Genomic DNA, 14850 nt, shown 5'->3' with positions numbered 1-14850 from the left:
GATCCTCCAGTATCTCGCCACAGCACTTCTAATCCTAGGAAATGACTTGAATCTCATACCAAATTGAGGCCTCAGTCCTTCTTGGTTGCACTCACATCTTTGCTACATCTTTTCTAGGGGAGATTGGATCTACTGTGACCAGGCAATGTCCTTGCCAAGCTGCTGTACTCTTTCTGTAGCTGCTGCTTCTCCACAACCTTCATGCAATATACCCAGCTCGTTTTAGTGGCTAATATATCTGATTTGTCAGTGAAATAGATGCCAGTTTTGCAGCGTGAATCTTTCTGGATTCACTATGCTGTGCATATTCCGTGGTCTTGTGGTTGGGTCCGGATTCGTAGTCTTTTCTTTGTTTTTTTTGTAGCCCTTGTGGGCGTCTGCGTCACACCTCCTCGGATGCATTTCCGGTGACGTCGGCATGCTTCCTGCGGAAGCTCCCACTCTTGGGCGCCATCTTCAGATTCTTTTTTCCGCGGTCGGGTCTGGATCGTTCCTGTTGGGCTCCAGACATTTTTGGAGAAAGTACTGAAAGGAGTGGAAGTTGGAGGAGATATTGGAAGAAGAAGACTAAAGAAGACTTCACAAAGCATTGACGAAGAGGAAGAAGGTGAAAACCTCGAACTTCGACGATCGTCGACGTCCACGCGCTCAGGGAGGCCTGAACGCACGAGGATGGACAACACGCCGTTCAAGTTCTGACCGAACTGCAGACACAAGTACGCACAGAAAGACCAGCACCCGGTTTGCAACCTCTGCCTACCGGTAGAACACAGAAGCGAGGACTGCAACGCCTGCGCCGTCTTCGCCCAGAAGACAATCCGTGTGAGGAAGAGACAGAGGGTAGCACACGCCGCCCTCGGAGGAAAATCCCCGACGCCATCGCTGTACGAGCTGGGGATGTCCTCAGAGGAGGAGGACAACGCTGCCGCCGAAGACGACGGCTACACGGTCGTAGAGACCGATTACAAGAAGACACCTGATAAGGTAGGAGACTCGACGTCCCACAAGAACACGAGAGACTCTGAGTCTCGAAAGCACGAGGCCAAGAGCCCGAAGGCGCCGAAGCAGCGACATCTGCCGTCCGCGACCACGAGCAGGCCCAGCGGATCCTCTGAGAAGGAGTCCCTGGCGCCGAAGGCTGTTGACCAGCAGAAAGCGTCAAAGATCGTCGCCGAAAGGGACCGATCGATGTCGAGGGAGAAAGACCCTAAAGCCTCGGCAGCGCCCAAGGACCCGAAAGCCAGTTCGACGTCCAAGCCGTCGACGCCGAAAATCTCGACGCCGAACCAGGCGCCGAAGAGAGGAGCCGAACGTTCCGAAGCCGAAAACGCGGCCGAGGTGGAAAGGAAAAGACGTCGGCTGGAGGCCGAGATGGCATGCCTCTTGCAGCGGAGAAAGGAGGTCGCCGCCGAGATGAGTGCCTTCACGATTCCACACAAGACCAAGCACGCCGTGCTAGATCTGGTCGAGGAGGAAGAGGAACATGTCGACGACCAGGTGCCTAGCGACGAGATGGTCGACGACCGGGAAGCTGAAGAAAATCCCTACGAGGATTACAGCTACGAGGACGAAGAGGGCTGTAGAGTCGACGCCGAGTCGGTCACCTCTGACCCACGTGAGGAGGATTACCTAGACATCGACACCGAGAGCCCGGAGGAGGCGGTCGACTCATACCCCTCGAGACCCTCGCCGCCGGACGACATCGGGGCATACAACTCGGCGATACAATCTGCCGCGACTGCATTCAAGTTAAACCTCGACGAAGAAAAGCAGAAAGCAGACTTCCTGCTGGAGACATTGCTCCCAACACAAACAAGAAAGCCAGTTCCTCCCAATGCTCGAGAGCGTCTTGGCGCAGGGAAAGGAAGCGTTCAAAGAGCCCGCAACATGCAAGGCGGTAACTCCCAGAACAGAGAAAAAATACAAACACTCCTCAAAGGACCCGGCCTACATTCGAGGCGATGTCTCCGCTGACTCCATTATCACGGCCACAGCTAGGAAGAGGGCGAGCGTATCTACTACCTCGGGCCCACCGCCGGATAAGGAGAGCAAGAGGATGGATCTGGTGGGGAGAAGGATCGAGCGAAATGCCACGACCCACTGGCGCATGGCTAATTCCAACGCCCTGTTAAACAGGCACATGTACCAGATCATGGAGGGGCTGAGGCACTTGGTGAAGGACCTACCCCAGGATGCCAGGCAGAAGGCCGAAAAATTGATCGAAGCGAGAAGAGAGCAAGGGCTCTGGTCAAGGAAACTCGCCTATACCGGAAGGGGCAAGCTCGGACAGTGAGGACTGCGAGCAAGATCATGGGGATGATGGCATCATGCATCCACCTAGTGCCGAATGTGCGGCTCCACATGAGACCCATGCAAGAATGGCTGCAGGAACAATGGTCACAGGCTTCGGGCAGTTGGGAGGATCTTGTGGTGGTGACGCACGCAGTGCAGAAGGAGATGGCATGATGGACCCTGGAGAACTTAAAAAGGGGACAGCCTCTTACACTCCCAACTCCGACAGTGACCATCACCACGGACGCATCCCTGAAGGGATGGGGCGCTCACATGGAGGAACTCAAGGTGAGGGGTCTTTGGACGCCAGCAGATGCGGCAAAGCACATCAATTACCTAGAACTGAAGACAATCTTCCTTGCACTGAAAGCCTTCCAGACAAGACTGTACAGGCAGAGGGTGTTGCTACAGACAGACAACACCACGGCGATGTTCTACATCAACAAACAGGGTGGAACACAGTCAACAACGCTTTCGACGCTGGCGCAGGAGATATGGAGGTGGGCTATCCCTCTCCAGATAGACCTGCTAGCCATACACCTACCAGGGAAGGAGAACATTCAGGCAGACTGGCTGAGCAGACAGACCTCGGCATCCCACGAGTGGGAGCTCAATGCTCAGGAGACAAGGAGGCTGTTCAACAGGTGGGGAACACCATCAGTGGACCTGTTTGCAACACGCCAGAATGCGAAATGCCGAAACATTGCATCCAGACAACACGAAGAAGGGTCCCTTGGGAATGCCAAATGGATAGATTGGTCCGGGAAATTTGCATGCGCTTTTCCCCCGATACCACTGATACACAGAGTACTGAGCAAGTGCAGGGCGAGCACCATGACCCTGATACTGGTCGCGCCGCAATGGGCGAGGCAGACATGGTACTCGCAGATCATGGAGACGGCGCAGTGTGCGCCCCACAGATTCAGCAGGAGAAAGGACCTGCTCTCCATGCAGAACGGAGAGGTGCTGCACCCAGAACCAGAGAGCATGAGCCTAGTAGCATGGCTCCTGAGGACATCGAATTTGCACATTTGAAACTGCCAGAGAGCACCCTCAGGGTCCTTCGGGAGGCACGAAGCCCCAGCACAAGGAAGTGCTATGTCGCAAAGTGGAAAAGGTTCACGATGTGGTGCAGGAGGGAGAGACTTCACAATAAAATGAAGAAAGACTCCACGGTACTGAAGTACCTGACACACTTACTGGACAAAAAGCTCAGCTCGTCCTCCTTGAGAGTTCACCTGGCGGCTATAGTGGCATACACAAGGGGTGAGATGGGCAGAAGCTTCTTCACATCACAAGTTGTAAAGAGGTTCCTGGAAGGAGCAGAAAGGATTGCACCACCCAAGCGGGTGCCACCACCGGCATGGAACTTAAACGTGGTCCTGACGGAACTCATGAAGGAGCCCTTCGAGCCGCTTCACAAGGCCTCTTTGAAGATGCTAACTATGAAAACTGCTTTCCTGGTTGCAATGACGTCCTTACGCAGTGAGCGAGCTGCAGGCGCTAACGCTACAGGAGCCCTACTTACAAATACACAATGACAGGGTGGTGATGAGGACCGACCCACACTTCATGCCGAACCAGTCCATACAGATACCGAGTTTTTTCCAAAAACCAACCACTAGCGCAGAGCGAGCTCTGCATACCCTGGACGCCAGAAGGGCGGTCATGCATTACATCGAAAGGACAAAAGGACACAGGAAAACGAAACAGTTCTTTGTGTCGTTCGCCAACAGTTACATGGGCAAAGCGGTCACTAAGACCACTATTGCACGATTGGTCGCGCAAACAATCCAACTCTGCCACAAAAGCGCAGGAGAAGAACTGGCAGAGGGGGCACACGCCCACTCCACTAGGAAAAAGGGGGCTACAATAGCCTTCCTGGCCAATACACCCATACAAGACATATGCCTGGCGGCAACATGGGCTTTGGTGCACACATTCACGAAGCACTATTGCGTGGATGTTCAGATGAACAAGGAAGCACAAGTCGGACAAAGGGTGCTCCAGCATATATTCAGAAACCAGAGCTCATCTTCCACGGAAATGAGAAACCGCTACGAAATCTATGCACAGCATAGTGAATCCAGAAAGATTCACGCTGCAAAACGAATAGTTTCTTACCTGTCGGTGTAGTTTTGCAGCTTGAAGATCTTTCTGGATTCACTAGCGAACCCACCCACCTCCGCCAGAAAGATGAGGCTGGAGAGAGAAGAGGTGGTAAAAAAAAAAAAAAAGGAAGATAGGAGGAGAAGAAGTAACAGAATATAAGGACAAGTGGTAAAGAAATTATCACCTGAATAGAACATTGCCATTGCTTCGGAAAAGAAGGAAACACGGAAAAAAGAATCCGAAGATGGCGCCCAAGAGTGGGAGCTTCCGCAGGAAGCATGCCGACGTCACCGGAAATGCACCCGAGGAGGTGTGACCCCGACGCCCACAAGGGCTACAAAAAAAAAAACAAAGAAAAGACTACGAATCCGGACCCAACCACAAGACCGCGGAATATGCACAGCATAGTGAATCCAGAAAGATCTTCAAGCTGCAAAACTACACCGACAGGTAAACTATTCGTTATTGAAGAACAAATATCATCCATACATCAAGGTATATTGTGCTTTCTTGCAATGAGCATGATACACTGTAAACATCCTTCCACACCTTGAGATACTTTTTTTTGTTTTTATTTCAAGGTGTTTTTATTTATTTCTATGCAAAACATTATCATTTCTGTTACAAGTTTAGCCAGTCTCAGTTTATACAACCGTGTCCTGAGACGACATGACACATTTGCATAGCTAACCCCACATGCCGTTATTTACTGAAAGCAAGAGAAAGGGAGACAGAAAAAGGCAGGAAAGAAAGGGGTGAAAGAAGAACAAAGACATGCTCTGAAATGTACATATCCTCTTAATCGTTTGTTAATCTGACATACGACTAGCATATTTGTGAAGAAATTGGAAATCCTGTTGGCTCACATTACTACCCGTGGGGCCATAGCAGTTGCGCCCGGTGACAAACACTTGTCCGTACATACGGGGAACCAGGGTAAGTTTCCCCTACATGTCTTATTTTCATGTGGGTTCATAAAAGTCTAGGTACGTGTCGAGTGATTTCCACATCCCTCTGGAGGCTGGTCTCCAGGGTGAGTTCTGTAGTGCAATGTTGTCCGCTCCTCTAAGATGTGTGTTCCAGTTGAACCAGCCTTTGTATGAAGTTTTACTTGTGTCTTTCCAGTTGGCTAGGACCATTTTCACTGCTGCAGTCAGTAGCAGATCTAGTAGGTCTTTATCGTGATCTGATCTCAGTTCTGCGGTCATAAATGCAGTGGTGAGGAAGGAAAATTCTTTTGTTAGCGTACAGCCCAGCAACCTATTCATAAAACCAAAGATTTTCTGCCAGAATGTGGGCATTGAAAGTTACAATAGGCTAGATTCCACCCCCCCCCCCCCCCCCTCCCTTTCCTTGTTGCAGTTCCAGCATAATGCGTCCTCCCTGTTGGAAAGGGGAGTCTCTGGTTGGCGCAGTGCAGCACTGGCGACAAGCAGGGACCCTCTCTTCCACGTCAGGGCTAAGGGTTACCTTCAAGACAACCTCTGCTTACCCTCTAGGTAGGGTGGCGCAAGCAGTCTAGGCTAATCTCTGGGGCACATGGGGTTAAACATTTGCAATACCGTACCACCACAACCAACCCACCACACAATGACACCAAACTGTATTTGTAAAAATATATTCTCTTTATATACTTTTTAGAAGCAGGCTTGTAAATACAGTCTTGGTTCAATTCAAAAACGGTTCCAGTGATTCTTTACATATGCCACAGATCTTGTTAGCAATAAGCAATCTTTGTTCAGCGTTTCAAATAGCAATGGTAGTTCTTATTCAGCTCTTAAAAAATAGTCTTTACGACTTCCACAAGGGGTTAACCTCTCCCAGTCCCTTCGAGGTAATGCAGGCAATCACACTTAGAAGGGAGGTAGCCCGGTCCTCACCAGGCTCCTCTGTGTCGTGGATGGGGCCCCAGGCGTGGGGGCACGGTTCGTTGGCTCCGGTGCGCTTCCTGCTCGTACTACGGGCCCGGCCTGCCAAAGCTCACGCTTCTCGCGTGAGACGCATAGGGCACGGCCGGGTCTGTCAGGGCGTACGAGTCGTACCGCAGTGTGCGACTCGTACCAGAGGTGCAGAAGCTTCACGAGCGTACCAGGCGCCCAGGGGACTCAGAGCGGTGCGAGCTCCTATGCGGATGCGGCTCGTACCGCGACTCGGCTCTCACTCTGCGGGGCTCCCGGGGGCTGAAAAGGTCAGAGGGCGGTGCGAGCCGAACAAGGCAGGATGCTCGCACCGCGGGGACAACACAGTACCTTCTAGGACTTGGAGAGCGTCGAGGCGGCAATGCCGGGGGTCGGCTCGGCTATCCTCGTCGCGGTGTCTTCCTTCCTGGGTTGGAGCGAGCGACGGCTCGGCTCGGCTGGGAGGTTGGCGTTGCGTCGCGGGCCGGGTCACCGGGACAGAGCGCCTCGGGGATTCTAACAGAAGGTGGCACACGCAGTGGGCGGCGATCCGCAGAGCACGCCACAGGCAATCCAGGCGGCGTTCTTGCACCACACGCCGCAGCTGTTTCTCGGACAGCGGCCGGCGAGTTCAGGGGCACAAGACACGAAGGGGTGCAAGCAAGCACCGGGCACGACCTTTCTTCACGCTGTGAGCTGCGGCTCGGGGCCAGTCACGGTGCTCGGATCAGCTGGGCTGGTCTTTGCGATGCTTCTGGGCCTGGCAGGCGGCAGTCACGGTGTTCAGAGGGATGGCAACACCCAGAGCTTGCTGAAGAGCGTGATGGTTACAGCGCGCTCCGCTTTTCCTGGATCAGCGTGCAGGGGGAAAGCAGCGTTTCACAGCGGTTCCTCTGTCGGGGGGTAGCGCCCACTGTTCCTGGGGCGCTGGTCAGGGGGCAGGTTCCACAGCAAGCCCTTGGAGATCTTTTAGCAGAGTTTGGCACAAAGTTCAATAAAAGCAAAAGTCTCTTGTAGTCTTTTCTTTCCTCTCCTTCTGCAGCAAGGCACCAGACACAGGCCAGAGACAGCACTCCTCCTTGTCCTTCCAGGTCCTTCTCTTCGGGCAGAGTTTCTTCTGTAGCGCAAACAGGATCTAATTTACAAGGAGCAGGGCTCCTACTTTTATACCCAGTTTCTTTTGTTCTTACAGGCCAGGGGGGCCTTTGCATAACTGCTCTCAGTCCCTGAGCACTTGTGGTGGGTACTTCTGCTTCTGCATTCAGTGTGAGGGCAGGCACATCAGCCGCTCCCCAGGGGGGCGGAGCCAGCATTGTGAAGACAGGGGCAGCCTGAGCACTTTGTTGACAAGCTTCGGTCCTTCCTGGGCCAGGTGCAGGCTGAGTCATCCGTCGCTCCCCAGGAGGGTGGAGCCAGCATTGTGGAGGCAGAGCACAGCCTGATGCATCATTCAGGGAAACTCCCACCTCCAGCTAAGGTGTCATCCTGCTATTCACCACCTGTCAACTCCCAGCCCTGTCACTCACACAACTCAGACAGTCAGATACACACAAAAGCAGAGGCGGGCTGAAATGGTTAGACAAGCAAATGCTAGCTTTCTAAAAGTAGCATTTGCAAACCCAGGATATTAAAATAAACTTTACTAAAAGAAGTATTTTATTATTCTGAGTTCAGGCATACTAAACATTAATTTCTACCATGTCCCCTGAGCCTGCTAGGATTATAGAGTGTAATAATTCCAGCAGCCCATTCTGGCCTAAAGGGAGCAGGTAGCCTTGCAATAGTGAAAAATGAATTTAGTTGTAATTCACTACTAGGACATGCCACACACATCAGGGCTTGTCCTACCTTACACTTACAATGCACCCTGCCCTAGGGCCTACCATAGGGGTGACTAATATGAAGTTAAGGGAAGGTTTAGGGGCTGGCAAGTGGGTGCACTTGCCCAGCCAGCATGACAGTACCAGACTGCACGCAGGTTCTGCAATGGCAGACCCTAGACACATTTTAAGGCTGCTTCTGTGGGTGGCGCAACCAGCGCTGCAGGCCCACTAGCAGTATTGGCATTTACAAGCCCTGGCACTCCTGGTGCACTTTACTAGGGGCTAACAGTAAATCCAATGAACCAATCATGGACATCAATCACATGTACACTTTACATAGGGAGAGCATATGCACTTTAGCACTGGTCAGCAGTGGTAAAGTGCCCAGAGTCATTAAACCAAACAAAATAGGTCAGAGAGAGTATTGGAGGAAGGCAAAACGTTTAGGGATGACCCTGCCAAGAGGCCCAGGTCCAACACTCCCTGAGACCTAATGAGAATAAGCACGCAGGATGTCCAAAAAGCCTTATGGAGTAGCCAAAATTTAGTTTGAGAGCGCTGAGGAGATTTTATTGTGTGAGGCCGAGGACCATAGAGTGGGCATTTCATGTTCATTAAATGTGGTTTTAGTTTGATTTCGCCAATAGGCGATTGTCTTGTCAATAAGTTTAGAGGATTTTGGGCTGAGGATTTTGTAGAGGTGTGAGACCTGGTGCCCTAATTTATTAATGTTTGACACATATTGGGAGATTGACAGTTGTGCAGTGGATAGTTCGGTTTTAGTCAAGGCCGCTCTGATTTTCAAAAAGTTTTAGAATTCAATGTCAGCTAGGTTATGTCTTGACTTGAGGTCTGTGAAAGTAATACCTTGAGATACAAGCAATTCCTCACAATGTGAAATGTGGTTGTAAGTTAAAAAAAAACATTTTCAAGATAATGAAAATGTGACTGCTGCATCCCCTTCCTTCAACACTACATATTCAAATGTGGTGTCCAATTAGTAATTAATGGTTGCTGTCTTTTTCTTTCTTGTCCGGCAAAACCATGAACTAGTGCATACTTGCTTCCCTTTGAAATAGTTTCTAAAAGCTGTTTCAGATTGACATAATTGGACTTTATATTACGTTGCTAGCTCATTCATGTCATGATGATCTTGTCTTCAGTGAGTCTCCTTTTCCTATTTCTCAAATCTCCATGTCACTCTGCACCCATCTACTCCCTGTTAACTCTAACATTGCTAACACTTTTACCCTTATATTCCTCTGTAGTAGACCAAATTACTATTGCCCTCAGGTGTAACCAGAAATCATTTTCACAATACTGTTCAAATATCGTGCCCATGTGGTAGGTGCTACACAGCCCAGTACCTCTGCAAGATTACCCACTTGGTGCCGTTGATATTCTGTGTTCCCAACCTCTCTACAATTTCCTTTTTTATTGACTGCCATTTAGTGAAATCTACTTTGGCAGTTCCTTTGTAATCCAGTATTGTATATTTAAACATGGTTTAAGGGACCTGGTATTCTGATAGAGGAACATCTTCAGTCTAAAATGGTGGGAACACAGGATCCTACTTTGAATATCGATCCGCTTCCTAAGAATTTGTTTGCCACTCAGAATATCTACGACTCCAATTTCAAATTCCTTTGGGAAGCTAACAAGGGAGTAATGTGATTCACTGACAATCACAGAATGCTACCAATCCATTCACTTACCTAGTTATTTATTGAACTTCATTTACCTTCTGTCTGGTGGAATTGGGCATCGAAGCTCATTCCGTAATAAAATATTGTACTAGGTGCAACCGAAATCTTTGAAAGATGTGGTTTAAAGTCTAATACCTCTTTGACACATTTATGCAATGCTTAAATGCTCTCTGCCAAAGAACCTCTTCTGCTGGATCGCTTCTGGTGGAATTGGGCATCGAAGCTCATTCCGTAATAAAATATTGTACTAGGTGCAACCGAAATCTTTGAAAGATGTGGTTTAAAGTCTAATACCTCTTTGACACATTTATGCAATGCTTAAATGCTCTCTGCCAAAGAACCTCTTCTGCTGGATCGCTTATGTTTTATCCGGCTTGATGAATAAATCATTTTGGACCACTGGCAACACTTGGAATGATGCGTCTTACCTAGGCGGCAATTTTCTTTAAAGTTTCTCTGCTTCTTAATCCTACATTATTGCTTTGTTAAAGTTGTATTCTGCCTTCAACCTGAATTTGCACCAGGGCCCTCAAGGGTTTCCACCACCATAACCAACTTCTTGCCTTTTTGTTCAGAGGCCTCCACAGAGAAGAGGAGGTGCTCTGCAATCTTGAGGCCAGACAAGTCCTAAAGTTATAATGTGATAAAGAGCAGATATGTTATAAATGTTTTTTTCTCATATGGTAGTCTTTTAGTGGGTGTCTGTTTATTCTGTGTAGTGTCTTGTTTTTGTTATTGGTCTAGAATCCATTTGAATCCTGTTCCAGAAGGTATGAATCCAAGGCACTGTTTTTTGCTTTTTAAAAGCATCTCTTTCAAGTAGATCTGTTGGCGATCCCGATGGAGAACGTAATTTACCTCTAGTAAGCCTAAATCCTAAATACTATCTCATCAGTGGCTCACAAGGTCTACATTTATTTTTAGAAAATTATGTACTTGAGGCTGGTCTTGAGCCTGTGCTGTTTTTGTAGATAGTCATTCTGCTTCTAGTGTCTTTCAAACTCTTCTGAGAGGAAGCCACTTTGGCAAAGAGAAGCTAGCACTTTGAGACACCCTGTTAGCAGTCATGAGATACTCTCTTTGGGAAATTTACAAAATCATGATCAATTTTGTTTTATTAATTGTTGGCCTCCCGCATGTGCTGCTCTAGTAAGTACTGAGATGAATAGCGCCTTGTGATGTTGTACCGCAAAATTCGCTCAATTGGTGTCTACAACAGAGCTCAACATCTAATCGGCCTGGCAATTTGCTGTAGACATTTGGGAATAAGACCAACATTTGAGTGCTGAAAATGCACCTTAGTGATGATTACATGTGCTTGTAATGAGTGTATAATAAATAAAATGTATTAATACATTAATTAATGCCTGCATGTAAATTACATGTGTATGTGGTGCTTTTTTTTTGTTTAAATAGGGCAAGCAAAAGCAAACGAAGCGTACCACTACGTTTTTTCAGTTTTGCAATGCAGATTCTGGAATATTGCTGTGCACAGATGTAGCTGCCAGAGGGTTGGATATTCCAGAGGTAGATTGGATTGTTCAATATGACCCTCCAGATGACCCAAAGGTAACTACGATGGGCTTTTTCACTCCGTAGTCTTAATGTACTAACCATTTCTTTTGGAAAGAGTATTTAAGAAGCTTGTTTGTGTGCGGTAACAAGTAGTATAATGGTTTCCTATGTTCGTCATTCCTATGTTCGTCCATCTCCCCTTACCTGATGAATCTTCATTGGCTTCAAATTTCCTATCGCATACAGTTTAAAACACTAGTCCTAGCATTTAGAGCGCTCAATGGTCATGGGCCACGCTATCTCAGAAACAGACTGAAGCAGGTCCACTCTGCTCGCTCTTTAAAATCCAACCACCTCCGTCTCATACTTCCTCCCCGTTTCCATCGTTCAAGAAGAGGTGGTAGAGCTTTTGCGGTAGTCACCGCCAAGCTGTGGAACTCCCTGCCACTGGACCTCAGACTTACCGAATCAGAATGCCTCTTAAGATCCAAGTTAAAAACATACCTGTTCTCACACTGCTAGTTGCCTAATCACTGATGTCCCTGTCCTTAGCGCCGGGACACCCCCGGTGGGGGGTAGCCGTGCGCTCTATTAAATTCCATAATAATAATAAATAATAATACTAGCTTGCTTCTCGTAATGATTTACATTTTTTTTAGAATTTTTTTTCTTTTCTTTAAAGGAATACATACATCGTGTAGGTAGAACAGCAAGAGGAATAAATGGGAAGGGCCACGCTTTGCTGATTTTGCGACCCGAAGAACTTGGCTTCCTTCGCTACCTGAAACAAGCTAAGGTTAGTGTTTGCTGAGGAGAATAATTGCAGTGCATGTTCTGCTTTTGTGTTTGAGAATACTTTGTCCGTTGTAATTTTACTGCTAGGTTAATCTAGTGTTAAAATGTTGACTTGTATATTCCTTGTGTATGTTTTCAAACCATCCAGTAAATTAGTCTTAATCAAATTATTTTCCATTCTAGGTTCCGTTAAGTGAATTTGAGTTCTCTTGGAGCAAAATTTCAGATATTCAGTCTCAGGTAATGAATAATTTCTTGCACACCTCTGTTACCCTGCACATATTCAGAAAACCTCAGGGGTGAGGGGCAACAAGAACTGTAAACGGATACACTGTTAACTACATATACAAATCTGCAATAAAACCTAATTTTTAATGTTTCAGCTAATTACTTGAGACTGTTCACCATATGAGAATTGTGCATCTGCCTGCAGGAACAGTATTCTATTTGAATGAATAGGGAATTTGTATTGCGCAGAGCTAGCCCAAGGGCATCGAGGCGCAGTATTAGACCACAGCATCACTCGACACCACCACAGCATCACTCGGCACCACCACAGCATCACTCGGCACGGATACACTGTTAACTACATATACAAATCTGCAATAAAACCTAATTTTTAATGTTTCAGCTATTTACTTGAGACTGTTCACCATATGAGAATTGTGCATCTGCCTGCAGGAACAGTATTCTATTTGAATGAATAGGGAATTTGTATTGCGCAGAGCTAGCCCAAGGGCATCGAGGCGCAGTATTAGACCACAGCATCACTCGACACCACCACAGCATCACTCGGCACCACCACAGCATCACTCGGCACCACCACAGCTTCACTCGGCACCACCACAGCTTCACTCGGCAGCACCACAGCTTCACTCGGCAGCACCACAGCTTCACTCGGCAGCACCACAGCTTCACTCGGCAGCACCACAGCTTCACTCGGCAGCACCACAGCTTCACTCGGCAGCCCCACAGCATCACTCGGCAGCCCCACAGCATCACTCGGCAGCCCCACAGCATCACTCGGCAGCCCCACAGCATCACTCGGCAGCCCCACAGCATCACTCGGCAGCCCCACAGCATCACTCGGCAGCCCCACAGCATCACTCGGCAGCCCCACAGCATCACTCGGCAGCCCCACGGCATCACTCGGCAGCCCCACGGCATCACTCGGCAGCCCCACGGCATCACTCGGCAGCCCCACGGCATCACTCGGCAGCCCCACGGCATCACTCGGCAGCCCCACGGCATCACTCGGCAGCCCCACGGCATCACTCGGCAGCCCCACGGCATCACTCGGCAGCCCCACGGCATCACTCGGCAGCCCCACGGCATCACTCGGCAGCCCCACGGCATCACTCGGCAGCCCCACGGCATCACTCGGCAGCCCCACGGCATCACTCGGCAGCCCCACGGCATCACTCGGCAGCCCCACGGCATCACTCGGCAGCCCCACGGCATCACTCGGCAGCCCCACGGCATCACTCGGCAGCCCCACGGCATCACTCGGCAGCCCCACGGCATCACTCGGCAGCCCCACGGCATCACTCGGCAGCCCCACGGCATCACTCGGCAGCCCCACGGCATCACTCGGCAGCCCCACGGCATCACTCGGCAGCCCCACGGCATCACTCGGCAGCCCCACGGCATCACTCGGCAGCCCCACGGCATCACTCGGCAGCCCCACGGCATCACTCGGCAGCCCCACGGCATCACTCGGCAGCCCCACGGCATCACTCGGCAGCCCCACGGCATCACTCGGCAGCCCCACGGCATCACTCGGCAGCCCCACGGCATCACTCGGCAGCCCCACGGCATCACTCGGCAGCCCCACGGCATCACTCGGCAGCCCCACGGCATCACTCGGCAGCCCCACGGCATCACTCGGCACCCCCACGGCATCACTCGGCACCCCCACTGCTTCACTCGGCACCCCCACTGCTTCACTCGGCACCCCCACTGCTTCACTCGGCACCCCCACTGCTTCATTTCACTCGGCACCCCCACAGCTTCATTTCACTCGGCACCCCCACAGCTTCATTTCACTCGGCACCCCCACAGCTTCATTTCACTCGGCACCCCCACAGCTTCATTTCACTCGGCACCCCCACAGCTTCATTTCACTCGGCACCCCCACAGCTTCATTTCACTCGGCACCCCCACAGCTTCATTTCACTCGGCACCCCCACAGCTTCATTTCACTCGGCACCCCCACAGCTTCATTTCACTCGGCACCCCCACAGCTTCATTTCACTCGGCACCCCCACAGCATCACTCGGCAGCATCACTCGGCACCCCCACAGCATCACTCGGCAGCATCACTCGGCACCACCACAGCATCACTCGGCAGCATCACTCGGCACCACCACAGCATCACTCGGCAGCATCACTCGGCACCACCACAGCATCACTCGGCACCACCACAGCATCACTCGGCAGCATCACTCGGCACCACCACAGCATCACTCGGCAGCATCACTCGGCACCACCACAGCATCACTCGGCAGCATCACTCGGCACCACCACAGCATCACTCGGCAGCATCACTCGGCACCACCACAGCATCACTCGGCAGCATCACTCGGCACCACCACAGCATCACTCGGCAGCATCACTCGGCACCACCACAGCATCACTCGGCAGCATCACTCGGCACCACCACAGCATCACTGGTTCAAATATGTTCTCTCAATGTTTCAAGCTTTATTA

General features: G+C 50.3%; 1 protein-coding gene across 1 annotated transcript in view; it reads left to right on the top strand.

Annotated features, from left to right (window-relative positions):
• DDX18 (DEAD-box helicase 18) overlaps window positions 1-14850 on the top strand; it is a 111065-nt gene that overhangs the window by 53839 nt on the left and 42376 nt on the right. Inside the window, exons 10-12 of the mRNA XM_086957359.1 lie at window positions 11248-11400; window positions 12029-12142; window positions 12325-12381. Coding sequence (XP_086813485.1) covers window positions 11248-11400; window positions 12029-12142; window positions 12325-12381 — 324 coding nt within the window. The remainder of the gene's footprint in view (window positions 1-11247; window positions 11401-12028; window positions 12143-12324; window positions 12382-14850) is intronic.

This window comes from Lissotriton vulgaris, chromosome 2_1 (assembly GCF_964263255.1).
Source record: "Lissotriton vulgaris chromosome 2_1, aLisVul1.2, whole genome shotgun sequence".
NCBI lineage: Eukaryota > Metazoa > Chordata > Amphibia > Caudata > Salamandridae > Lissotriton > Lissotriton vulgaris.
Note: the sequence above shows the minus strand (reverse complement) of the source record. Positions and strands in the feature narration are given on the sequence as shown.